Here is a 27649-nt window from a genome sequence, read left to right as displayed (position 1 = left end):
GAATGGGTGTGAATGATTAGAGAGACCCTGATGGGCAGGTGGCACCTTGCATGGTAGCCCCTGTCATCAGTGTATGAATGGGTATGAAAGGGTGAATGATTAGTAATGTAAAAGCGCTTTGAGTGGTCGGAAGACTAGAAAAGCGCTATACAAGTACAGTCCATTTACCATTTACCATATTCTGTACTGTGTCTTGCACAAACAGTTTATAGATCAGTACAGCCAACATGGACATAAACACCCATAATACTGTTGTAGTGGTGAAAAATGTGTCATCTTCTGACATACAGGATAACATGACATTGAAAATAAAACTTTTTCAGAAATACCTGAGGAGATGGACATTTTTAACAAAAATGATCATATAATGGAAAACGTGAAATGTTTCTTACAGGAGCTAAAACCGAGGAGGTGGCGCTGATGAACGGCCTGACAGTTAATTTACACCTTCTACTGGTAACGTTTTACATTCACCAAAACTGTTTTTATCTCCAAAAGTGATGATTGAAAATACAAATTAAAAGGGAGAACAACATTTTGAAACATTGCCATGCAAATGTGTCGTATGAATTAAATTGAATCCACTGTGGATATTTAATGAAGTTCAGTACTAACTGTCCTTTCATGTCATTATTCTGCAGCTTTCCTTCTACAAACCCACAGCAGCTCGGCACAGAATCCTTCTGGAGGACAAGGCCTTTCCGTCAGACCATGTGAGTAAACATGCAGAGGTTCTGCACGGGTCAAGGTCCCACACGTAGTCATTAGAACGCCAGTTTTATTGAAAATCCTTCCTTTGCTGCTTGAATGTAGATAAATGTCTTTACTACATGGTTGTACTACTGCTGCACTTCTGACCCCAGCGGCTCAAAGAAAAACACGAATTGGATGTTTAAAAGCTAGTGCAAATGTAACATCTGAGAAGGAGGAGACGAAAACACAGAGGAAGGCTTCTTCAATGCAAATATAGAACAGAAAATTGCAAGAACAAGGACGTAAGATATCAAAAGTAGAGGATATATCGTGTAAGCGAATCCAGAATTTACCCCAGACCACCTTTATTTACTTTGGAATGCATTTTCTGCAAACCAGAAGAATAAAAGAATGAGATAAATGGTTTATTCTGATAATCATATGAAGGATATATTATAAGATATCATCTCTCTTGTGTCAAGTAGAAAACTGAATGTTAATGTTTCTTCTCTGTGCTCTCAGTATGCTGTAGAGTCTCAGATCCGGCTGCGAGGATTCGACCCTCAGAAGAGCATGCTGATGCTTCAACCCAGACTGGTACTGTTTCATGATGTTTTGGGAAAACAAAGTGCTTTAATCTTTTTTATATTTTCCTGCAATAACTGAGGAGGAAGAGTGAAATAATGTGTCTGATCAGGGAGAAGAGACTGAGAACGGAGGACATCCTGGAGGTGATCGAGAAGGAGGGCGACTCCATTGCTGTGGTGATGTTCAGCGGGGTTCAGTACTACACCGGCCAGCTCTTCAACATGGCCGCCATCACTGAGGCCGGCCAGAGGAAGGTAACATAGAGACAAATCTATTACCCGCTTTTTTGAAGTGTTTTGTTATTTCATATTTTAAATAGCGTGGTAATAATTTGCTCAAACGTACATTGAAGAAATACAATTTCCCTGCATAGGTTCATCAGGCGTGGAATGTACATTTACTCAAGTACTTTTTGCGGTACTTGTATGAGTATTTCTATTTTATTTTACTTTAAAGTGCACTATGTCTCAGAGGGATATATTTAAGTTTTATTACAGGACTGTATTTATTATTTATTTTGACAGATTTAGCTATGCATTTAGTTACTTTGCAGATTAGATTAGATTATGAATAGAAAATATACATGATATGATATAATCACATATTAAGATATCCAGCAGAATATGATGAAATTAGCTCCACCTTTACAAGCTGCAATTTAAAGCGATATACTAGTGAATAATACTTAGTATACTTTCATGCTAATCATTTTGTGAAAATAAAAAGTTTAAATGCAGGACTTTTGTTTGAAAAAAATAACCCACTTTATTTTGAAATTTGCTCAGAAATGAATTGTTTTACAATTAATGTTTTAGTCTCATCCCCTCTTACATCAAAAGTCTTGATCCTTAAAACTATTAAGACTAAGACTATCCCTTTTTGTCTGTCAGGGCTGTTTTGTGGGTTTTGATTGCGCCCACGCTGTTGGGAACGTCGAGCTGAAGCTGCACGACTGGGGAGTCGACTTTGCCTGCTGGTGCTCCTACAAGGTCAGCTGTGTTATGTAGCCCAGTCTCATGGAAGTTCAGTAAATATTCACCAAATGCAATGTGTTGGCTCGTGTCCAGGGACAGGAATTGTCTGTTTTTTTTCCATGTCGCTCAGCACGAAAATAATGCCAATGGAAATAGAATTAGGATGTTAATTCACAGTGGAGATGCATTGGATGGGATGTGGTGGGTCCAATAACAAGACTGTCAACCAGGAGACCGGTGTTCGACACCACGTTTAGGATTTATGGTAGTGGATTTGTTGCCTGAACCTAACCGTTCCTGGTTTTGTTGCCTAAACGAACACAAAACCGATAGATTTAATTTTGTGACTATTTCACGAATTGCAGTGAGACTGTGTTGCATTATCAAATGTGTACTGAGGGAATTCTCCACATAAGACTGAATATGAGAACAAAAATCATTTGGACTGCACACTGTGATGACTGTCTGACTCAGGTGCTGGAGGACTAGCCGGGGCGTTTATCCACGAGAAACACAAATACACCATCAAACCTGCGTGAGTACTTACACTGTTACTCTCAGTCAGGGTTATTTAATTTTTAGAAATAATACAATAATATTCAATTGTTAGAAAAAATACAATAATATTCAGGAACCAGCTAAAACATAACCTTAGGCTAAGTGATGCAAATGGAATCATAGAAAAAAAAAACAATGAATCTGCAAAAGAACGATTAAATAAATGTGGAAATATAAAGAAAAAATTAATAGAATGAACTAACCGGCATGGAAGCAAATATAAATGAAATTGAAAAAATGTAATACATTTTAGAAGATATACAGAAGATATTTATGAACGTATATGCAAAAAAAAAAAATATATATATATATTTTATAATTAATACAATTAAAATACTTATTAACTATTTATTTATCTTTATATTTCCATGTTTTATTGGCTAATTTATTATTTCATTTATTTCTCTTTTTACTTCCATTTTTTCTATTTTCTATTTATTGTTTTTTTTTATGTATATACTTATATTTATATCTGTTTCATATCAATTTTTTTTCTTTTGTGCTCACACGAATGAACAAAAATGTCAATATTTTCTTAGCAACATTCTCTTAAAGATTTGCTGAGAAATCTCATTTCCCAAAACTGCTTGATCACATTCTGTGGACTGATAAATATATTTTAACACTAAGAAGCGAGCAGTTAATGTCTCTAAATATACAAATATGATTTTTAAATAATTTACATCTTCGGTTTCCTGCAGGTTGTTGGGATGGTGGGGTCATGACCTTAAAACTCTGTTCCAGATGAATAACGGTAAAGAAAATATTAGTTTTTACTAATTCCCACTTAACCTGTCATGATTGTATAAGAGACAATAAGCTTCACCTATCTGAAGCCGCTGATGAGATTTAAAAGTTGTAATTTTCTAATGAGCATTACATCTATAATTCATACTTTGCATTGCAAATATTTTTGGATACATGCATCTCCACATTTGTCTGTTCTTAAATGCCTTAAATACAAACTGCGACTGTGTTTTATTTGGGTGTGTTTCACCTCAGTGTTGGAGCGCAGCCTGGAGTGAACGGCTTCAGACTGTCAAACCAGCCCATCCTGCTGGTCTGCCCGCTGCAGGCCAGTTTGGAGGTACTGCAGTGCGTTATTTTATGCCCAGATTGAATAGTTTCATAGCAATGAAAGACTTCCTTAAATTGTTTAGAAATTTGCTCCATTTTTCATTCATGATTTCTTTTTAAATCCTGTGAAAATCTCCAAAAAGTTTTCAGCTTTCTAACGATGCATTTCTTTCAGATTATTAAATGTGTTTTATATGGTTTACTAATTTTCATTTGACCCACTTAGAAAAACTTTCAGTTTGTGTAAAAAAAATCTCCCAATTATTTCCGTCATGTCAACGACGTGAACATCAGATGACAGAGTCTTCTTGAGTAGTGATTTACAATACTTTTCCAGGTGTTTAAGATGACCAGTATGCAGGCTTTGCGCAGTAAGTCCGTCCTGTTGACGGGCTACCTGGAGTATCTGATCCAGCATTACTACACTGAGGACCCAACTCAGCCTCACAAACCTCACGTCCACATCATCACGCCCTCTGACCCCCAGCAGAGAGGCTGTCAGCTCTCACTCTGCTTCTCCATCCCCATCAAAAAGATCTTCCAGGAGCTGGAGAAGAGGGGCGTCGCTGTGAGTATCAAACAGCTTTTAGTAGAGGAGAGCTATTGTGATGGAAGAGCACCAACAGGAAGGAAAACCCAACATCTCTACAGTATATAAAAAAACACGTTTTATTCATGTGATACAGCAACTACAAAAACAAAACAAAACACTGATCTTAAGAAACACACAGCTTACAGTACTGATGAAAGTGAATCACAGCATACAACATAGAACATTACAGATTTATCTGTTGATGAACTTTGTTTTTCTGTGTTGTTCAGTGTGACATGAGGGAGCCCAGTGTACTGCGAGTCGCTCCGGCGCTGCTCGACAACTCCTTCAGCGACGTTCATCGCTTCATAGAAACCCTGGGATCAGCTCTCACTGCCAGCAGCCAGTGAATGAGGAGAGGGTTGTTTACTCTGACTGACTGCTGAAAACTTTGCTTTAATGAAAACTTATGAAACCGTTAAAATAGGGGATGCCTTTTTTTTTTTACTTGAAAAACAATCTGCTATTCAACTTGATTGAATCATGTTCGTTTTATCCTGCTTTTATATGTATTTGTCAACATGCATCTGAAGTTAAACCCCCACCAATTAAAATAAAGTTCAAAACACAATCTTCAGATTTGGAGAAGAACATGGATGTTTTGTTGGTTTTAGTTCGGCTCTATTTTTTACGAGACAATTTACTACTTTTTTTTTGCTCCACAAGATAAATTATTAGAAAGATTTTATGCGCAAAGTCATGTGTGCACACATTTAAAACAATGGCCATTCCTTTGTTGGAGGTAGCGCTACACATACCTTGGCCGGCATTCAGCTGTTCTGACGTTCCGTTGTCCTCCGCGCGTGAACCGCAGCTCCATCAGCACCAACAGCTCCATCAGCTCCATCAGCACCAACAGCTCCATCAGCTCCATCAGCACCAACAGCTCCGGTGCGCAGCAGGAGATGACGAGGAGCCGACAGCAGCTGGTCCCGGAACGGAGACAAACGACCACACAAATCCAACGTTGTCCTCAATGAAGGACTGTTATGTTGACTATCAAAAATGGCCACTACGGCTGCTGATTGGTTTGTTTAGAAGCGTGCCAATAACTGAAGAAATGTTCAGCTTCCAAAATAAATCCAATTTATTATTTACAAACACAGGGTTTCATAAAACATACAGAGCACAGCCAGTTTCTGTGTCATAAGTTTCTTTGCTAAATCAGTCAAAGGAAATCATACTGTTCATCTTCATTCACGCTCAAAAACTATTTGCCTTCCCATTTCAGCAGCACCTGGCTTAGGTGACCCTCACTGATTATATTGACCTCTGGCCTAATTGAGAGCAGAACTACGCCCCCAAGTGGTGGGAGGTTTACATAACAAAACAATGACAAAATGGCAATTTTGTCATTAAATACCCTTTAATCACATTCTGTGGACCTACAAAGACACTTTAGCACTGAGAAGAGAGCAGGTAATCTCTCTAAAAAGGCAAATATGATTTGCCATGACCTGAAAACTCGGTTCTAGATGAATTACGGTGAATAATATTGTTAATATTTCCCACACAACCTTTCATGTTAGTTTATGACACACAGCTGCTAACATGATGCTAGTTTGTCTTTAATGGTTAATACACTTCACCTTTCTGAAGCCACTGATATGATTTAAAAGTTACCGTTTGCTGCCATATTGCGGTCTCATTGGATATTACTAATATATATATATATATATATATATATATATATATATATATATATATATATATATATATATATATATATATATATTATACTTGGTTAAAAGACACATTTGTCTGTTCTTAAATGCCTCAAACACAAATTTTGACTTGATGCAGAAACAAGACCTGAGGTGCAAAGACACATTTTAGATGCACATTTTGAACCTTTAGCTTCCGCAGATCGTATTCTACTGATTGTGTATTGCAGAAAAGATGAATGAAATACATTTATGAAACTCAGTTTTTTTTACCCATTCCCTTTATTTATTTTTTTTGTCTTTTTGATGCTTATAGTAATTATAACATAATTGTACATCAGCATGTAATTACAGCCACGGTTTTTACTGACAATCTTAATTAACTTCAATGATAATCACCTTTTTAATCAGTATTTTCCTTCCATCGGATCTCAAAACCTTCTTGCCGCAAAGCTTCCGACAGCTGAGCCCTGACAAACATATTTTAGCTTCACGTCACTATTCAATTCAATTCAATTCAATTCAATTCAATTCAATTCAATTCAATTCAATTCAATTCAATTCAATTCAATTCATTCAGTTTATTTTGTATAGCCCAGAATCACAAATTACAAATTTGCCTCAGAGGGCTTTACAATCTGTGCACATGCGACATCCTCTGTCCTTCCCTCACATCGGCACAGGAAAAACTCCCCTAAAAAACTCCTTTAACAGGGAGAAAAAAGGAAGAAACCTATGGGAGAGCGACAGAGGAGGGATCCTTCTCCCAGGATGGACAGAATGCAATAGATGTCATGTGTACAGAATGAACAGCATAACAGAGATACAACACATTCAATGTATATGACATAAATGATTCATATAATAAGACTACTTATAATAACAGCAGCAATTATTATAGTAGAATTATAATTCTGAAAATAGGGATAGTAATGTGATTAATAATAATAATCGAAGTAGCAGTGGGTGTCAGTCGGCTCACAGCAGGAAACACGACTACGGTCCAGGTACCACAACGATTCATGGAAACCTGCAGAGCGAGAAAGCAAAAAGGGCTTCAGGGTGGAAGTAAAGCTAAAATGCTTAATGGTACAGGTAATAGTCATAGTAATGTGACTAGTAATAATAATAATGGTGGTAGCAGTCGGTGTCAGCAGGCCCATAGCAGGATGCACGACCACGGTCCAGGTACAGCCACGATTTATAGAAGCCTGCGAAGCGAGAAAGCACAAAGACTCCAGGGTACAAGCAAGTCAATAAGCGTAATAGTACAGGCAATAATAATAGTAATGTGACTAATAATGATAGTGGTAGTGGTAGTAGTCACTAAACACAGAGATTCTTTTTCTGCATCAACTAGGTATTGTTTAGGCTGTGTGCATTTAAAGTAGGCAGTCAACATTATGTTAAAGAACACATGATATATATTTTTAAAGAACCCAAAGTACCAGTAAGTAGTGCATGAATAAAGTCCTCTAAACCAATCATTGGATTACTGCAGAAATAATAAATGCCATCATCTCAGGAGGATCAGATGAAGATGATATCTGCCCGCATTGTTTCACAGCAACGATAACGTCAAACAATCTTTCACAAGCAGTGAGATTTCAGGCTCCTTATCGGGACCAAGCTTAAGTCAGAGAGACGATTTATACTTTGTCGCTGATGGAGGTTCGAATATGTAATAGATTACCATTAACTCTCCTGATGGCATTCCTGCTACTGAGAGGAGGATTTGATGTCAAGGGCCACATGACCATTCCTGCAGCGCTACCCACAGGTCAAACTCTACATTTTTAGCTCCAAGAAAAAACAAATCCTCTGTATAATCAAATCACCTCTGACTCAAAAGACTTAAAGAGTAAATCATTAATTAGAAACAAATTCAATTCCTTCATTCCATGTCATTGATCAAAAGGGGGGCCATTTTCCCCCAGTTGTTCCAGGCCATAGTGATGCGTGCTGGGTTTACATCTGCGACTTTAGACCTGTAAGATCTGCGCTTCCTTCGAGCATCTCCGTTGCAGTTCTGTAACACAGAGAGGACGGTTAGTTGTTAGACTTTACAAAAGGGAAACACTTGAATTATATAGTATACATTATTACTTTGTTAAAGATATGGAAAATGATTTCTAAATCCTCCGTTTAAACAAGTGCATTTAAAATTAAAAAATGTTTTAAAAAGGACAGGAATGTTTTTTGCAGGTTTAACGGTGTAACAAGTGTAAAGAACTCAGCCATCTATAACAAAGCTGCTCGCATATTAATGCAGCAGTGGTAATAATCCTTTAATAGATATTCAAAAACATCAAAAGAACCATTCAGCAAAATGAGTAACTAGTAAAGCAGCATCTTCTCCACTCCTGCTTACCGGAGCACAGGGTGTGCCCTCTTTGGGGCACAGATCCACATCGCAGTGCAGGTAGATTTCAGATTGTTGCCCAGAGAACTCAAACATGTTGAAAGAGAAGTAGTTGGAGGTTCCCAGTCCGTTTCCCTCCACCATTACCGTCTCGTCATCTGGGTTCGGGCATCTGCTCAAAAACAGGAAAACAGACACGGTGAGTTCATCTGCAGCTGATTCTTGAAAGCCGCCCGACAAAGAGTTCCTTCTTACCCGTTAATGACGAGGTCGTATCTCAGACCGCCAACCGGGGACAGCTGGTTGGTTGCCCAGCAGGATTCTGTCACTATGGCGACCATGTTGCCGTCCAGCCCCTCCGTCTCAAGCTCCAGCCAGATCTTCTGGTCCAGCACGATCTCAGTGCTCGGCCCGACAAGGTCCATGCGGTCGATGTAGGCGCTCATCATCAGAGTGTAGTTCCAAACTCCAGATACAATCTTCTGCACCACAGAGCTGGAGAGTATACACACACACACACACACACACACACACACACACACACACACACACACACACACACACACACACACACACGCACACGCACACACTTCAGCTGCATTCAACTACAACAAGCTGCACATTAACCAGCAGGTGAAGCTCAGCCGCCCTCCACACACCTGTCTTTAATCCTGAAGGACACACTCTTGATGTCCGGCTTTGTGTAAGGCAGGAGAAGTCGATCTGAAGTTGGTCGTGACGGGTGATGATGCCGGAAGCGGAGCTGTTCATAGTCATGATGGTGTTCTTGTAGAGGATTTGGCTGTTGTTTGTCAGGGCATTGTCCCTCTCCTTACATCAACCACGGAGAGAAAACGTCACATTTTTGTGTGCTGGATGAGTAAATACAGTCTGCTCCACGTTCAACAACTTTATGAAGTGACAATAAGTCAGATGTTATAATATTGTTCTGCTGCGTCCAAGTGGCAAAAAACTTGTCCTGGTCACCCACATGCCAAAAGAAGGCTGCCTGTCCTGAAAACTACAACATATCATGCCCGTCTGAGGCTCGTCATTACGTCGCTGTGAGTCTACAGGGAAGTGAGCAGAAACAGCATATTTTGAGCGCTTTTTGAAGGCAACAAACTGGAGGAGAACACCCACCGAAACCTCGGCCCCACAGTGGTTCCCGCTGCCGAAGCTGAAGGCCACCATGTGGGTCAGGTTGTCCATGTGGCCATTGCAGTTGGGGTCTTTGAGGTGAAGGGTGGAGTAGTCGATGCCTCCAGCAGACATCCAACCAGCTCAACAGTGGCGGAGTTCTGCATGCAGACTGTCGGCTCGCCTGAACGCCAAACAGCACAATCACGTAAAATATCAACACCTTAAGATGGATTGATTTGCAGTTGAACTAAGAACTAGTTTGATTTGATTGTTTTGATTTGATATATCGTGGAGGCAGAGACATGTCTAGTTTTTAATCAAACATTAAAAAACATCCATTTCTGCCTAAGTGACCAAACCACAAACAGACCTGTGCCAGACTCAATTAGCATGTTCCAGGTGTATCAGCAGATGCTTTTTGAGTTACATGCTCTCTGTTTTGGGGTTTATTTGCCCTCCTCTTGCACATTACTTATTTTTGCTATATAAGCAACATATTCCGGTTGCAATAATTCAAGAATGAAGACAAATTAATGCACAAATCAAAATTCCCCACTTGCTGTAGACTTTAAAAATGTGTCTGTTGGTTTGTACTTTGAGGCAAACAAGGCCCGACAGAAGCAGCGAGTTTCACCGGGTTTCCAGCCACAGAACTCATGATCACTGCAGTACTGGTCCAGACAGGAGGCCTGATTGAAATCAGCTACAGACAGACACACAGACATATTAGCTTCACGTTCAGATGAACCAATAACGACATGAAAATAACATCGTTCATGTAAACCAGTTCAGTGATGGAGTCTCCACAAATACTCCACTGGTCCTGGAACAGTGCAACATTTATTTTTTTGCTTCTTTATACTCGACTCACTTCCACTTTTATTCCACTGCATGTATTTGACAGCGAGGGCTACTTGTTACTTTTCATATAAAGATTATATAGAAAACATGTGATGATCTTTTCTACATTTAGTAAAAAGGTATATTTAGATAAGAGCACCTCGTCATAAAGTGCTTCACATTAATAAACTCAAGCTTCGAATGAACACTAGGAGTAAATAATAATACATCTAAATATAAATAAATGTTACATGTAATGCATCAGTGATAATTATTCATTCTACACAACTAATACTTGAAGTACCTTGCTGCTCACAAACAGTCCTAAATTATAAATATCATTATTGTTTCTTTAGTAAAGGGTCTGAATACCAGCATGGATGTAAATTGTTCACTGAATTAATTAAACATGTCAAAAAAAAATGTGAACTAAGAAAAATGAAGAAGTGGAATCAAAATAAACAAACACTGCACCAAATCTGTATCACATACTAGTAAACTGTATACCTGTTATACTGTATTTAACCCCAGGTTATATTGTTTCTGTAAATACTTAATTTTTCTGATTAGCTTCTTCTTTTCTCGTCATTTAAACGTTTCTCGCCCCATCTCATCGTATGAAGCAGAATGAGAGAAAGTCAAAGAGGATCTTACAGCAGTTGACCGGTGACTTCCAGTCGCCCAGTGTGATGTCTCTCAGGTTGCAGGCCTTGGCGTAAGCCTCAAAAAACTGGCAGTTGAGACCGTCCACCTCCGGGTAATTGCACAAAGTGTCACTGCAGGCGTCCATGTAGGGATCTGGGTTAATGCTGCTGTGACAAGCAGTGAAAGGTGGCTGTCTCAGAAGAGCACAGCTGATGCAGCCATGCAGAGAGGAGGAATGAGAGAACAGTCTAATGAGTGTTTATCTTCCACCATCATCCCTGGTCATATAACATGCAGATGACTCGATGTTTGAAGGGTGAAGGGAGTGTTTAGTGTTTGGATGGGTCAGCTCTTACTGTTCAGTGGAGCGGTTGCAGTTGATAGTACCATCGACGGTGTCGGTGTGCTGTATTTCGCAGCCAATCTGCACAGTGCATTAGTAACAGATACAACATGAATAAACAATTAATAAATATCAGTCAGAGCATCAAGTTAGGACTAAGTCATTCCGGGGCGTTTGGATCTTCAGTTCTGCCGGAACGCCGACATAGTTTATTAGAGTGGGGTTTCTGCATAAACCATCTACAGCTCCAGTTGCTATTGGTTGATGTAAGGAGACAATTAGTGACAAATGAATGAACTTTGAACCTAATAAGCACAGCTTTCATTCTGTACCTGTCACATGTGCGGTGTTTCCATCAAAAAAGACTGTCAGGTTGGTGTCCCTCATCTTGGCAGTGACTCCAGTTTGGTCCTTGTAGAGCTCCACACCGTCAACAATCTGGGTGGTGTTGCCGATATTCAATGGGTCGTCACCGTACTACATCACAGCAGATAGGAAACGTGAAGGAAACACTGGCTTAAACATCACTAATGCAATATTATCTCTCCATATGGAAGGGGTTGTAGTAAAGATTACATTTGACAGCTATAGTTACTAGTTATGTTTCAGATAAAGATAATTGGATCTAATTAAATATGAAGGATTGGTATAGATTCAGTAAAAAGTTATGTTTATAAGAAGTCAATATCAAACACCTGAAAGCTGCGAAAGCCAACGAGTGGAACTTTAAACCTTGTTTCATATAAGAAATATCATCACAAATACTTCCAGAGATAAAACCCTGGAAGAAAGTAACAACTGTACACAAATACTGAATTCATTCTACAAAGCATTACTCAAGTATTTCTATTTGATGCTGCTTTATACTTCTACCCCACTACATCTATATATAAAGTGAATATATGAACATAAAGTAACTCCTGGCTTTTAATAACCATCAGAAATTGATCAAACAAACCCATGAAGACCCTGTTCTTCGATGGATTGTGCCAGCTCACCAGAACTCTTCCACCTTGTTCCAGCACAATGATTCCAGACCGCCCAGCTAACAACCAGTGGTCCAGAAATAGCAAATTTTTACGGCGTCTTTCCCGGAACTTCGCCCCGACCAGAGAATCACTGCTTGTTACAGGGCTAACCACACCGTAAGCACACTGATCCTTGATAGATTGGACTCTGCCGTGGAAATCGATGACCTTGGAGCCAGTCAACGTGCACACAAAGGGGGGCGGTAGTCCACACCTGAGGGAGATGGAAAGAGACTATTTTAACTTTTCATTTCCAAAGACAGAATTCAAAGACACAAAGATGTTTTATCCTATGAAGTGATGTTTACAGTTCATATACATTTGAGGAATATAAATCCTCACTTGAAACTTAAAAGAGTACTCCACCAAATAACTATGAGATAGTGAATTAGACTAAAATAATAAATATCTATGTTTATGTAATAATGCTTATTGGGTTGCATTATGGGAAATGTAGACTCCAGGAATTTCTCTGGGGAAAGTCAGGATATCACTTTCAGTCCACGTGGTACACTTCATTTAAATTAGTCAGTGAAACACTTATTCAAATTGAAAAAATACAGAGAAATATAAAGTGAACATATTTACTTGTTGTTGCCGAGGCAAACCTCCGAGGATCCACATAAAGTGTCAGTAGTGAGGCGTGCAGCTGGACTACAGCTCATTGAAAAGCAGGTGTCTCCGTTTACTATACTTGAGTTAGCTTTTAAAATGTTACCTGGAAGGTGATAGGAGGTTTATGAAATTAGTTTGATATCAACTTAAAGACAAGAAAATAACAGCAATTTTAAGACATCACATTTTTGTTTAGAGGATCCCTGAAGAGTCCCAGTCCGTCTTTGGGAACCACTCGATTTGCCTACCTGATAGTCTGCATCCGCTTATGTCTTTGTAAACCCCGCCGAACGTTTGCGCATTAGTAAGTGACCATGTATCCACAGTTTTGTCATCGACCATTGCATGCAGTGTCTAGAAAAGGGTTGGACAAAATCAAGGTTAAAACTGCATTACTGAAGGACCAGTATAGAACTTGAAATCTCCTTGTCTTATATTTTCGGTCAACCTTTCACTTCCCAGACTGGCAGGTTGAATCTGAGTGGGGAGTAAAGTCTAAGAGCAGCACCTGACCCTCCGTAATTATTAAAGATAATTATTTCCGATCAGCCCTGCTCGTGATACCCCCGTTTGGGCCTCCCATACATTTCAATTATATTCAGGGAGCAAGAAGCATTTCCCATTATTTACCCAGCAACGTTAAACCCAGACTGTCTCATGAAAAAGTTTTTCCAGAATCCACTGCACAACAAAAAATACTTTTTAACCTATTTGACACGTAGCGAGAAAAGACACTTGCCCTTATAGTTAAACACAGTCAAAGTATTTACACACGGAAACATCAATGTATTTCAGGTTAGTACAAACTGAGCAAAGGGTGTTGCAGTTTTAAAGGTGCTAAAAATCAGGAATGACAGAAACTGGATCTCTCTTTAGTTTTCGTTTATTCTCTCTTTACATCATGACACTGGGTCGCATATCATGAACAATCAACAATCAAACAATTTACAAGGTCCCTATATAACCTTACCCCCCGCTAATCAATTAATTCACGATTGTCTGTGTGTGACATGACGTCACCACTAAGGTGCGCTTGTTTTTAGCACCTTTAAAGCTGCAACAGACTCCCGGCCAATGAGACTCTTCTGGTTCTCATTACACATCAAGTTCAAGGGGATACAGTAATTGTACTGGTCTTCTGATTAGGTTCCTTGAAGGTAGCATAACAAGGCAAGAGCGTACCTTTCCATCTCTTCCGATATAAACTTCTTTGATTCTTCCCATTTTCCAAAGATGTTTGGGCAGTTTGTCTTCATTCACTAGGATAACGTCTCCGAGCTTTAACTCTGTGCATCTTTTTACATGAGATGAGCAATGTGCAGATCGTAGCTCCAGGAGATATTCCTTCTTCCAGCGGGTCCAATATGTATTGATTAGGCGCTGTCTGTATTTCCACCTTTTGTTTAACTGACGTTGGTCTGTGTTGGGGGCCGCTGCGGTTACGTTGCCAGCGGATGGGAGCGCTGTTAGACGCTGACCAATTAGAAAATGGGATGGCGTTAGAGGGACAGGCTCTTCGCTGCTGGTGTGGGTGAAAGTGATGGGACGGGAATTAACAACTGCTTCCACTTCTATCAGAATGGTTTCGATTTCTTCATATTTCAGACATGATTTTCCCAGAACTTTACGTAGGCACGTCTTCACCGACCTCACCATTCGCTCCCACATTCCACCCCACCAAGCAGCTCTTTCTGCTATAAACTTCCAGATTATTCGTTTTTCAGCAAAGAATTCCTGTAGTTCTTTAGATGACAGGGAATCCCACAATGCTGTCAACTCCTTGTTGGCTCGTTTAAACGTTTAGCATTGTCTGAATATATTGTGGTACATAGTCCTCTGCGTGACACAAAACGTCTGAACGCCAGCAGGAACTTTTCCGTAGTCAAATCAGTCACCAACTCTAAATGAATGGCTCTGGTGACTGCACAGGTGAAAAGAGCAATATAACATTTTCCTTGATTCTTACTGTACATAGGTCCAGCAAAATCCACTCCCGTGATCTCAAACGGAGGCGCTTCTTCAATGCGCTGCGCAGGTAAAGGCGCTGAAATCTGCTGGGCTGGTTTGGCTTTATATTTACGACAGATAAGACAAGCGTGTACAACTCTTTTCGTTAGTTGTCTTCCTTTCATTATCCAGAATCTTTCTCTCGCTTGGTTTAGCGTGTCTTGGAGACCAGAATGCAACACTTGCTGGTGACATTTTCTTACAATCAGCTCAGAAAACATGTAATTTGCAGGGAGGATGCAGGGATGCTTTTGTTCAAACTTCAATCCTGTCATCTGTAACCTGCCTCCCACTCTTAGTACTCCACTGTCATCCAGAAAGGGACTTAGAGACTTAATTTTGGACTGAAAGTTAACTTCTTTACCTCTTTTCAGTTGATTGATTTCTTCGTAGAAACTTTGATTCTGCGTTAATCGGATCCAATAAAGCTCTGCTTCAGCGATTTCTCCAGCTGTTAATGTTCCGGTGCTTTTTGCCTTTTCTCTGGCGTTGTTTATGAATCGTCGGACCCACGCAGTAATCCGCAGCATTCGGCTGAGGTCACTGTGGTTCTTTATTTCGAGTATTTCCATTTCCTTTGAACCTTTGGAATTTAACAAACTGGTAATTTCCACAACTGCCATATTTTCTTTTACAGCGTCATCATTTTCGTTTGGTTCAATATCATTGTCACGGTAATTTACATCTCTTTGCTTAAGCCACTCTGGGCCCGTCCACCACAGAGTGTTGCCTAGCAACTGGTTCACACTTATGCCCCTTGTGGCGCTATCGGCAGGATTTTCTTTCCCTTTACAAAAGCTCCACTGCTCAGGTTCTGTGAGACTCTGGATCTCTCGGACTCTGTTTTCCACAAAGGGTTTCCACTGTTTTGCTGAACTTTTTATCCAGTGCAAAGTTATCATAGAATCACTCCACAGTTTCACTTGATTCTTTTCCATTTCAAGGTGCGTAATTACATAGTGACTGAGTCTAGCTCCGATGAGAGCACCGAGGAGTTCTAGTCTCGGTAAAGTTACTTTTTTAAGTGGCGCTACTCTTGTTTTTGCTGTTATAAGAGTCACTGTGCACTCACCCTTTTCGGGGATAACTCTCATGTAGGCAGCTGCGCAGTATGCACTTTCACTCGCATCACTGAAGACGTGAACCTCTTTTTTAACAGGTGGATTCAGGTCAGTGAACGCCTCTTGATAGCACCTTGGAATATTAATTTGTCTGATGCGAGGTAATTCTGTGCACCACTGCTGCCAAAGCTGCAACAGATCCTCAGGTAACTCAATGTCCCATGTTAAGCCCAGTTCCCACATTTTTTGGAAAAGGCATTTTACTCTGATTGTGAAAGGGGACAGAAATCCGATTGGATCAAAGATGCGAGCAGCAGCCTGCAACACGCCTCTTTTTGTGTTTGTTGAGGTTTTCAGGAACTCAATCAAACTGGTCAAATCGAAAACAAAGTCATCTTGTTCCGTTCTCCATGTTAGTCCAAGAACTTTTAACACATTATTTTTCACTTCGACTTTTCCACTTATCGTGTTTTCCATTTCTTCATCCCACAGGTCTTTCAGCTCTCCAGAGTTTGTGCTCCATTTGCACAAATTCATTCCTGCTTCTTTTAAGATGCTTTTAGCTTGCGTGGCGAGGTTGGCCGCTGACTGTACACTAGGGGCACTACAGATCAAATCATCTACATACAAACACTTATCAAGGGTAGATGTCACAGTGGGATGCATTTGCTGATATTTTTTCAAATGGTATCTAATGGTTGCTGCCAACAGAAAGGGACTAGGGGAAGCACCAAACGGGACTCTGGTCATGCGCAGAATGCTTACATTAGGTTTTTCGTTGGCTTTTGGCAAGTCATTTAACCACAAGAATCGTAATGCATCCCTGTCTTGCTCTCGAATATATATCTGTAGAAAGGCCTTTTTGATATCAGCCATAAATGCCACTTCGTGTTTTCTGAATTTTAACAGGATGCTTAGTAACTCAGGATTCAGATTTGGGCCTGTCATTAAGCAGTCATTTAGTGATTGACAACCTTCAGCATGGGACGAAGCATCAAATACAACTCTTAACTTTGTGGTCAAACGCTCTTCATTAATGACTGCTCTGTGGGGGAGATAGTACGTGGGATTATCAGTGACCACATTTTGCACGCGCTCCACTATTCCCTGACTGACGTACTCCTTGATGACGTCACTGTACTTTTCATAAAGTGGCACATTATTTTGAAACTTTTTTACAAGCTGATCAAAACGTCTTTTGGCAACATTATAGTTGGAGGGCAGGTCATGGTCTTCATTTTTCCAAGGTAATCTCACCTCGTATCTTTCTTCTTTGAACTGGACAGTTTTTTCAAACAGCTGCAATGCCTCCTCATTACTTTTCAGTGATTCTTTTTCATTCATTATCCCGATGGATTCGATTTCCCAGAAGGAGCGCAGTGTGTGATTTATTTTCTCATCCAGTCCAACACTCACGTGCAGAGTTCCGACATCTGTAGGTTCTGTTTCAGTTGTCACATTTAGCATGGATACGGTTCCTTGTATTAACCATCCAAACTTGCTGTCCAGCGCCACCAGCGACTCTGAGAGGCGCTCCAATTTTCCTGTTAACAAGATTGACGACGAACTTGTTAAAGAAAGACCAGATCCTGATGCATTGGAAGAGTTGCTGGAGCAATTGATATTGAAAGAAGATTATTTGACTAAAATGGATTTGGATGTGGAAGAACAAACAGCGACAGAAGATATAGAAGATGAGGTTTCAAGAGCCTTGGAATACAAAGATCACATATCACTGAGGAAGACGAGGACAAGGAGAGCGCTAAGAAGAGCGAAAGGTGATGCAGAGTCTGCAATGTCTGTTGAATCTAACCCCATGCGTAATAACGTGAAGCTGCCTAAACTTGTGATAGAAAAATATTCTGGAGACATCAGCCAGTGGCAGTACTTTTGGGGACAGTTTGACACGGCAGTGAACAGTAATCATAACTTAACAAAAACGGATAAATTCAGTTATCTGAAATCATATCTCACTGGCGCAGCTGCCAATGTAGTCGCAGGGTTACCATTAACTGATTCAAATTATGAAAACGCTACTCAGCTGCTGCAGAAAAGATTTGGCCGAAAGGATTTGGTAATTAATGCTCATATGACCAAATTGTTGAATCTTAATCCTGTAAAAAATGTCAGTGACATAAAATCGCTCAGATATTTGTATGATAATTGTGAAATCCAAATTCGTAGTCTGGCTTCGATGGGAGTCGTCTCTGACACGTATGGTAGCTTACTGTGCCCCATTCTAATGAAGCTCATTCCCGAAGAGATAACATTAGACTTCAGCAAACAAGTTGAAGAGGATGATGTCTGGAAAGTGGAAGAACTGATGAGCTTCATTCAAAAAGAAGTGGACAGCCGGGAGCGCACGGCCAACATGTCTAAAAGCGGAAAAGAGCGCACAAGTAAGGAACGTGAAAAGGAATCGCCAGGCGCATGGGAAATGCGAACAAGACGACATAACACAATGACAACGTCTACCCTTTATGCGGCGAACCAAATGGACAGACAATATTGTTTTTTTTGCGAGAAAAATAATCACCAGTCTAAACACTGCCATGAAATGTCTGTGCCTGAGAAAAAAGAAAAGTTAAAAAATCAAGGAAGATGCTTTGTGTGTTTTGGAACGAGACATGTTGCCAAGGATTGTCGCACTAAAGGTATCTCTTGTGAGAAATGTAATCGACGTCATCACCAAGCTGTGTGCTCCTATGATGGGCGTGAATTCAGAAAAGAAAATGAACCGGCAGATGCCGTGATGTCCATGTCTCCCAATGAATCAAAGCGAGAATCAGTTCTCCTTCAGACCGCTACTGTCTGGATAGAAACTCCAGTTACAAGGCAACTCACCCGCTGTCTACTGGACGGAGGGAGTCAGCGAAGCTTTGTGCGTAAAGATATCTCCAGTGCGCTCAACCTCCCCAAAGTTGGTGAAGAGACTCTAAAGTTACACACGTTTGGCTCTAGTGTCCCACAAAATATCACCTGTAATAAAGTAAAATTAACACTGAGCAACATCAGAAATGGCCAAAGTGTACAGTTAGAAGTGTTGGAAATCCCAAGAGTGTGCTCTTCCATTATGAGAGTAGCGGGAGAGGAAGTGCGCCAAGAACTGGAGCGAAAAGGCCTGCAGCTGGCTGACACTTCAGTGAGCGGAATGGAGACGCAGGAGCTTGGAGTCCTCATCGGTGGCGATCACTACTGGAAAATTGTGACAGGAAAATTGGAGCGCCTCTCAGAGTCGCTGGTGGCGCTGGACAGCAAGTTTGGATGGTTAATACAAGGAACCGTATCCATGCTAAATGTGACAACTGAAACAGAACCTACAGATGTCGGAACTCTGCACGTGAGTGTTGGACTGGATGAGAAAATAAATCACACACTGCGCTCCTTCTGGGAAATCGAATCCATCGGGATAATGAATGAAAAAGAATCACTGAAAAGTAATGAGGAGGCATTGCAGCTGTTTGAAAAAACTGTCCAGTTCAAAGAAGAAAGATACGAGGTGAGATTACCTTGGAAAAATGAAGACCATGACCTGCCCTCCAACTATAATGTTGCCAAAAGACGTTTTGATCAGCTTGTAAAAAAGTTTCAAAATAATGTGCCACTTTATGAAAAGTACAGTGACGTCATCAAGGAGTACGTCAGTCAGGGAATAGTGGAGCGCGTGCAAAATGTGGTCACTGATAATCCCACGTACTATCTCCCCCACAGAGCAGTCATTAATGAAGAGCGTTTGACCACAAAGTTAAGAGTTGTATTTGATGCTTCGTCCCATGCTGAAGGTTGTCAATCACTAAATGACTGCTTAATGACAGGCCCAAATCTGAATCCTGAGTTACTAAGCATCCTGTTAAAATTCAGAAAACACGAAGTGGCATTTATGGCTGATATCAAAAAGGCCTTTCTACAGATATATATTCGAGAGCAAGACAGGGATGCATTACGATTCTTGTGGTTAAATGACTTGCCAAAAGCCAACGAAAAACCTAATGTAAGCATTCTGCGCATGACCAGAGTCCCGTTTGGTGCTTCCCCTAGTCCCTTTCTGTTGGCAGCAACCATTAGATACCATTTGAAAAAATATCAGCAAATGCATCCCACTGTGACATCTACCCTTGATAAGTGTTTGTATGTAGATGATTTGATCTGTAGTGCCCCTAGTGTACAGTCAGCGGCCAACCTCGCCACGCAAGCTAAAAGCATCTTAAAAGAAGCAGGAATGAATTTGTGCAAATGGAGCACAAACTCTGGAGAGCTGAAAGACCTGTGGGATGAAGAAATGGAAAACACGATAAGTGGAAAAGTCGAAGTGAAAAATAATGTGTTAAAAGTTCTTGGACTAACATGGAGAACGGAACAAGATGACTTTGTTTTCGATATGACCAGTTTGATTGAGTTCCTGAAAACCTCAACAAACACAAAAAGAGGCGTGTTGCAGGCTGCTGCTCGCATCTTTGATCCAATCGGATTTCTGTCCCCTTTCACAATCAGAGTAAAATGCCTTTTCCAAAAAATGTGGGAACGGGGCTTAACATGGGACATTGAGTTACCTGAGGATCTGTTGCAGCTTTGGCAGCAGTGGTGCACAGAATTACCTCGCATCAGACAAATTAATATTCCAAGGTGCTATCAAGAGGCGTTCACTGACCTGAATCCACCTGTTAAAAAAGAGGTTCACGTCTTCAGTGATGCGAGTGAAAGTGCATACTGTGTGATTTCTGAAAGCCATCTTTGTTTTCGGTGAGGAAACAGAACTAAATCATTCCTTTGTCTGTCTGCAGATGAAATGATTTAACTCCAGATGGTTAGAAGAGTCTTTGAGGATTATTCAGACTCAACTGCAACTAAAACATGAGAGGAACAGACTGGCTCTACTCTTCTGGCTGAAGTCACAGCCTGATATAAGCATCAACTTCACCTCCCATTAAGCAGATTGGTTTGAGGACATAATGTATGTTACCATAGTAACAAAGTTACTCTTCACATATACTTACAGCATCAGTTTGAAGTAATGCTGTGGTCATTATGAAGAAAGCTGTTTGCACACCAACGTTGTAGAACACGAATAAAGCTTGAAAGCACAGACGAGAGACAGAATGTTAGGAAATGGCTTCCAAAATATTTTAGAAGTAAACTTTGATTTGACGTTTCCTACGATGTCTTTGAAATGTTATTTTTTTAACAAAATACCATCAATGTGAAAGATTAGAAGTGATGATGACTCACCAAAACTTTTGGTTCTTTTAAGATTTGTACGAACACACGGCAAGGTGATGCGCTCTGTAGGCTTGGTACTCTAGTATGTAAAGATGATCCAAGTGGTAGAGTATTTGACATTATTGTCAACCTCACTGAATCTACTCCCACTTCATTATCCAACTTCCAACAGTCTCGTGCCGCTTCATTTGGGTTATTTTTAAAGCAAACTGAAAGAATTTTATCTAAATTTGTGTTAACCTGGAAAGACAAAGACAACATTCATGAAGTTACAACAATATTCATCCTTTAAAGATAGACATTGACTAAAAATCTGCATAATTCCATTTCATAAAAGTGTTAGTAACATAAATTGCAGCATTTTTAACTGTAATTTCTACAAAACAAACTCAGTTCGAGACAAAAATAATATCAAAACATTTTCCTCATTTTGCTGAAAAAAGTTTCCGTTCAACAAGTCTGGAAGGGCAGGATATTATGGCCAGTATAGCAATCTAATTTATGCCCTGCAACACAAAATGAAATGTTTTCTATCATGGATGTTTTTATTTTCTAGAATTATTAAACAATTCAATTCAATTCAATTCAGTTTATTTTGTATAGCCCAGAATCACAAATTACAAATTTGCCTCAGAGGGCTTTACAATCTGTGCACATGCGACATCCTCTGTCCTTCCCTCACATCGGCACAGGAAAAACTCCCCTAAAAAACCTCTTTAACAGGGAGAAAAAGGGAAGAAACCTATGGGAGAGCGACAGAGGAGGGATCCTTCTCCCAGGATGGACAGAATGCAATAGATGTCATGTGTAGAGAATGAACAGCATAACAGAGATACAACACATTCAATGTATATGACATAAATGATTCATATAATAATACTACTTATAATAACAGCAGCAATTATTACAGTAGAATTATAATTATGAAAATAGTGATAGTAATCTGATTAATAATAATAATAATCGAAGTAGCAGTGGGTGTCAGTCGGCTCACAGCAGGAGGCACAACTACGGTCCAGGTACCACAACGATTCATGGAAACCTGCAGAGCGAGAAAGCAAAAGGGCTTCAGGGTGGAAGTAAAGCTAAAATGCTTAATGGTACAGGTAATAGTAATAGTAATGTGACTAGTAATAATAATGGTGGTAGCAGTCGGTGTCAGCAGGGCCGTAGCAGGATGCACGACCACGGTCTGTCATGGCCATGGCCATGTCTCTGGTTATTCCTTGTGTTTCATGTGTTTTCCCTTGCCCTTGTGTCTCCTGTGCACCCTTGTTTGTTTATCTCTGTGTGTGTGTCTGTGAGGTGGGTGTGTCACCCCTCTCACTCTCCCCAGCCCCCACTCTCTCACCACACTCTTCCCTCACTCACCTAATCAACCTCATGCAGTGCACCTGTCTGCCACACCCACCTCATCAGCACAATCACTCTCACCTGCTCACTCTGCTGCACCTACACCCTGCAGTATTTAAACACCAGTCTCACACACACTCACTGCCAGATCGTTCTCCGCATTATGCCAGACCTTCCAGCGTTATTCCCCGGACTGATTTCCCGTTGCCGACCCTGCCTGCCTGTCTGGACTTACCTGCCTTGCCTGTGCCCCGGTCAACGACTCAGCCTTCTGTCCCGACCCCGAGTTTAGCCTCCGCTTCCTCTGATTTCCGTCTGCCTGATCCCCTGCCTGTTTCCCTCTGTGAGTCATATCCTGCCTGTTCCCAGGGAGAAGAGCCCATGCAGCTGGGCCGGACTCGCCTTACCTCCGCTGAGCGCCTACGCCGAATGAAGGCAGGTGAATGCCTTTATTGCGGCCAGACCGGCCACTTCCTTGCCTCCTGTCCCCTTCGGCCAAAAAGAAGAGGCTCACCAGTAGGAGTGGGCGTCCTGGTGAGCCAAACTACTCCCTCACAGTTCCGACGCATGCAGTTTCAAGCCACCATCTGTTGGGACCAGCAATCCCTACCAGTGCTAGCGTTAGTGGACTCAGGCGCTGACGAGAACTTCCTGGACCAGAACCTTGCCTCTCAGGCCGGCATTTCCACCGAGCCACTGACCTCCCCTTGAATGCCAACGCACTGGATGGGAGGCTTCTGGCCCAAGTCACACACCAGACCGGTCCCATGCTCCTCATCCTCTCTGGTAACCACCGCGAAAGGATCCGGTTCCACCTCATCTCGTCCCCCCAAGCCCCAGTAATTCTTGGACAGCCTTGGCTAAGGCTGCATAACCCACACCTTGACTGGTCCTCCGGCTCTGTGGCTAGCTGGAGCCCCTTCTGCCATTCCTCCTGCCTGCAATCCGCCCTTCCCCCAACCAAGGGTGCTGCCCCCTCATCAGTTCCTGAACCCCTGGACTTGTCCACTGTTCCCTCTGTTTATCATGACCTCGGCGAGGCCTTCAACAAACAGCGAGCTCTCTCTCTGCTCCCCCATCGCCCTTACGATTGTGCCATTGACCTACGCCCTGGAGCTCCCTTACCTTCGAGCCGGCTGTATAACGTGTCCCGTCCAGAGAGAGAAGCCATGGAAAAGTATATCAACGACTCCCGTGAGGGAGTCATTGATCATTCGGCCATCTTCCTCCCCTGTTGGTGCTGGCTTCTTCTTTGTCTCCAAGAAGGACAACTCCCTGCGTCCGTGTATCGACTTCCGTGGGTTAAACAACATCACCATCAAGAACAAGTACCCTCTGCCCCTCATCAACTCCGCTTTTGAGCCCCTTCACGGAGCCACCGTGTTCACCAAACTGGACCTAAGGAATGCTTACCACTTGGTCAGAATTCGGGAAGGGGATGAGTGGAAAACAGCCTTCAATACCCCCTTAGGTCACTTCGAATACTTGGTGATGCCTTTCGGCTTGACCAACGCCCTTGCTGTGTTCCAGGCCCTAGTCAACGACGTCCTCCGGGACCTTCTCAACCAGTCTGTCTTCCTGTACTTGGACGACATCCTGATTTTCTCATGTAACATCAAGGAGCACATGATGCATGTCCGTCAAGTGCTGCAGAGACTCCTGGAAAACAAATTATTTATCAAAGCGGAGAAATGTGAGTTCCACGCTAGTTCTGTAAGCTTCCTGGGGTACATCATCGAGAGCGGACAAGTGAAGACAGATCCTGAGAAGATCCTGGCGGTGGCTGAGTGGCCACAGCCCTCCTCCCTGAAACAGCTCCAACGGTTTCTGGGCTTCGCCAATTTTTACAGACGCTTCATTAGAGACTACAGTCAAGTAGCAGCACCTCTGACCCAACTCACCTCTCCAGCCACCCCCTTTTCCTGGACCCCCGAAGCAAATCAGGCTTTCTCGGAGCTGAAGAGGCGTTTCACCTCTGCACCGGTCCTGGTTCAGCCCGACCCCTCCCATCAGTTTGTCGTGGAGGTAGATGCCTCTGACACTGGGGTCGGGGCAGTCCTCTCTCAACGCTCCCTCTCTGACCAGAAACTTCACCCCTGTGCTTTCTATTCCCGACGACTGTCCCCAGCCGAACGCAACTACGATGTGGGAAACCGTGAGTTGTTGGTGGTAAGACTCGCCCTGGAGGAATGGAACACCCATTCATTGTATGGACAGACCATAAGAACCTGGCTTACATCCAGACTGCTAAACGCCTTAACCCTCGTCAGGCTCGTTGGGCGCTGTTCTTCGGTCGGTTCAGCTTCACACTCACCTACCGGCCTGGTTCCAGGAATGTTAAACCGGATGCCCTCTCTCGCCAGTTCACCTCCGAGGAGTCCCCCACCAGCCCTGATACCATCCTCCCGTCTTCCTGTGTGGTGGCGGCCGCTACCTGGGAGATCGAGTCCCTGGTCAAGAGGGCGCAAGCTTCCCAGCCAGACCCAGGTAATGGCCCCCCAATCGTCTCTTTGTCCCTGACTCTGTTCGTTCTCAGGTTCTCCAGTGGGGACATACATCTCGAGTCGCCTGCCATCCGGGCGTGGGTCGCACCCTGTGCCTCCTGAAGAGACACTTCTGTTGGGCCACCATGGATACTGACACTCGAGCCTTTGTTTCCGCCTGCACGGTGTGTGCTCGTGGAAAGTCCTCCCACCGACCCCCTGCCGGCCTGCTTCGCCCCCTGCCGACTCCCGGCCATCCGTGGTCTCACATCACACTGGACTTTGTCACAGGGCTACCTCCATTCCTAGGTAAATCCACCATACTAACCATTGTTGACCGCTTTTCCAAAGCAGTTCACTTTGTGGCTCTCCCTCAGCTCCCCACAGCCTTGGAGACGGCCGAGCTACTGGTCCACCATGTCTTCCGCCTCCACGGAATCCCCTCTGACATTGTTTCGGACAGGGGCCCCAGTTCATCTCACAGGTATGGAAAGCCTTCTGTCAAGCCCTTGGAGCCTCGGTGAGCCTCTCGTCGGGTTTCCATCCACAAACTAACGGTCAGGCAGAGCGGGCCAACCAAGACCTGGAGGCCGCGCTTCGCTGCGTCGCCGCCCAAAACCCCTCTTCCTGGAGCTCCCAACTACCATGGATAGAGTACGCACACAACTCTCTGTCCAGCGCTGCCACAGGTATGTCACCCTTTGAGGCTTCATTGGGCTACCTACCCCCTTTGTTTCCCGCTCAGGAAGAGGAGATTGCTGTACCCTCAATCCAGGCCCATCTCCACCGGTGTCGCAAGATCTGGAAGGATGCTCGCTCTGCCCTCCTCCGCACCGCTGACCGCAACCGGCGCCTCGCTGACCGCCACCGTACCCCGGCACCCAACTACCAACCAGGTCAGAGAGTGTGGTTGTCCACTAAGGACATCCCATTAAGAATGGAGTCTAGAAAACTGTCACCCAGATTCATCGGTCCCTTTGAGATTGTTAGTGTGATTAACCCCTCTGTTGTGAAACTCAAGTTACCCAAGTCCATGAGAATCCATCCCACCTTCCATGTCTCCCAGTTGAAACCGGTATCAGTCAGTCCTTTATGCCCTCCAGCCGCTCCCCCCACCCGCCCGGATCATCGATGACCACCCAGCGTTCACCGTCCGGCAGCTACTGGATGTGCGCCGCCGAGGCCGGGGGTACCAGTACCTCGTCGACTGGGAGGGATACGGGCCGGAGGAGTGCACCTGGATCCCATGCCGCCTCATCCTGGACCCGTCACTCGTCGAGATTTCCATCGGGCCCATCCTGACAAACCTGGTGGTTCGCCTGGAGGCTCTCATTGAGGGGGGGGGTACTGTCATGGCCATGGCCATGTCTGGTTATTCCATGGCCGTTTCTCAATATGTGAACTTCTCTGTACTTGTGTCCTCGTGAACTTGTGAAACGTCATCTAGCGCGGCCCAAGTACTGTTCCAATACACAAGTTCGCATCAAGCCAAGTACGGTCCAGATACCCGGATGTGTCCTCGCTCCACCCATTATATCGAGGATGCATCGGAGTAGACTTGTGTGGACTTTGGACAGCCAAGTATCCCAGAATGCATTTCACCAGCAAACAAGAGCCGACAGCGGCGGAGACGGCTCACATCTGTCAGTTATAACTGTCTAAATACTGCTGCTGTTGTGTAACGGAATTTAGTTTTAACATTTTTTTAAGCGAGAATGTAGTTGTTAAGACTTAAAATATGCGGTCGATTTATCAAGATAGAGCCTGTTTGAAAAAGCGCCGACGTTTGTCGAAGATATGAGGGACCAGAGAGGAGACCGGGCGGTGGTGCTCATGTAGCCCGCTGACAGCAGCCTGATCTCGGCAAGGCTCCTCCAGATGTGCCGCTGGTTCCGGTGTCTCTGTGGTTGTGGTTGCAGATGTAACACAAAACATATACATATATATATATATATATATATATATATATACATATACATAATATTTTTATATTGTCTAAATGAAAACGAAAAAAGGCAGGGTTGTGTTTTATATCATATTTCGTTTTATTGTCAATATATATGACTGAAGATAACCGGAGTAGGCGGGACCGACGAGCTGAGTTGGTGACGTTGGTGACGTCATCAAGTTCGCTGCTGTTCCAATTGCAAAATGACCGTACTCGTCCTCCCGTCCTCGGGAGTTTGTACTCCCAGTCGAACTATCCAAGTATGAACTATCCAAGTTTGCAAGTCCATACTTGACCATACTTGGTATTGAGAAACGGCCCTTGTGTTTCATGTGTTTTCCCTTGCCCTTGTGTCTCCTGTGCTCCCTTGTTTGTTTATCTCTGTGTGTGTGTGTCTGTGAGGTGGGTGTGTCACCCCTCTCACTCTCCCCAGCCCCCACTCTCTCACCACACTCTTC

General features: G+C 42.7%; 1 protein-coding gene and 1 pseudogene across 1 annotated transcript; one reads left to right on the top strand and one right to left on the bottom strand.

The window, feature by feature from the left end:
• Positions 1 to 381: 381 nt before the first annotated feature.
• Positions 382 to 4832, top strand: LOC129095429 (kynureninase-like). Its single transcript, XM_054603859.1, is given in 10 exon segments — positions 382 to 456; positions 642 to 713; positions 1216 to 1291; positions 1390 to 1535; positions 2172 to 2270; positions 2684 to 2790; positions 3515 to 3582; positions 3824 to 3900; positions 4228 to 4458; positions 4713 to 4832. Coding segments are annotated over 10 exon segments (1071 nt in total).
• A 1599-nt stretch (positions 4833 to 6431) lies between these two features.
• On the bottom strand, positions 6432 to 13384 carry LOC129095428 (alpha-tectorin-like; annotated as a pseudogene).
• Between the last annotated feature and the right edge of the window lie 14265 nt (positions 13385 to 27649).

The sequence above is a fragment of the Anoplopoma fimbria genome, chromosome 9, assembly GCF_027596085.1.
Source record: "Anoplopoma fimbria isolate UVic2021 breed Golden Eagle Sablefish chromosome 9, Afim_UVic_2022, whole genome shotgun sequence".
Lineage (NCBI taxonomy): Eukaryota > Metazoa > Chordata > Actinopteri > Perciformes > Anoplopomatidae > Anoplopoma > Anoplopoma fimbria.
This window is presented reverse-complemented; position numbering and strand designations above follow the sequence as displayed.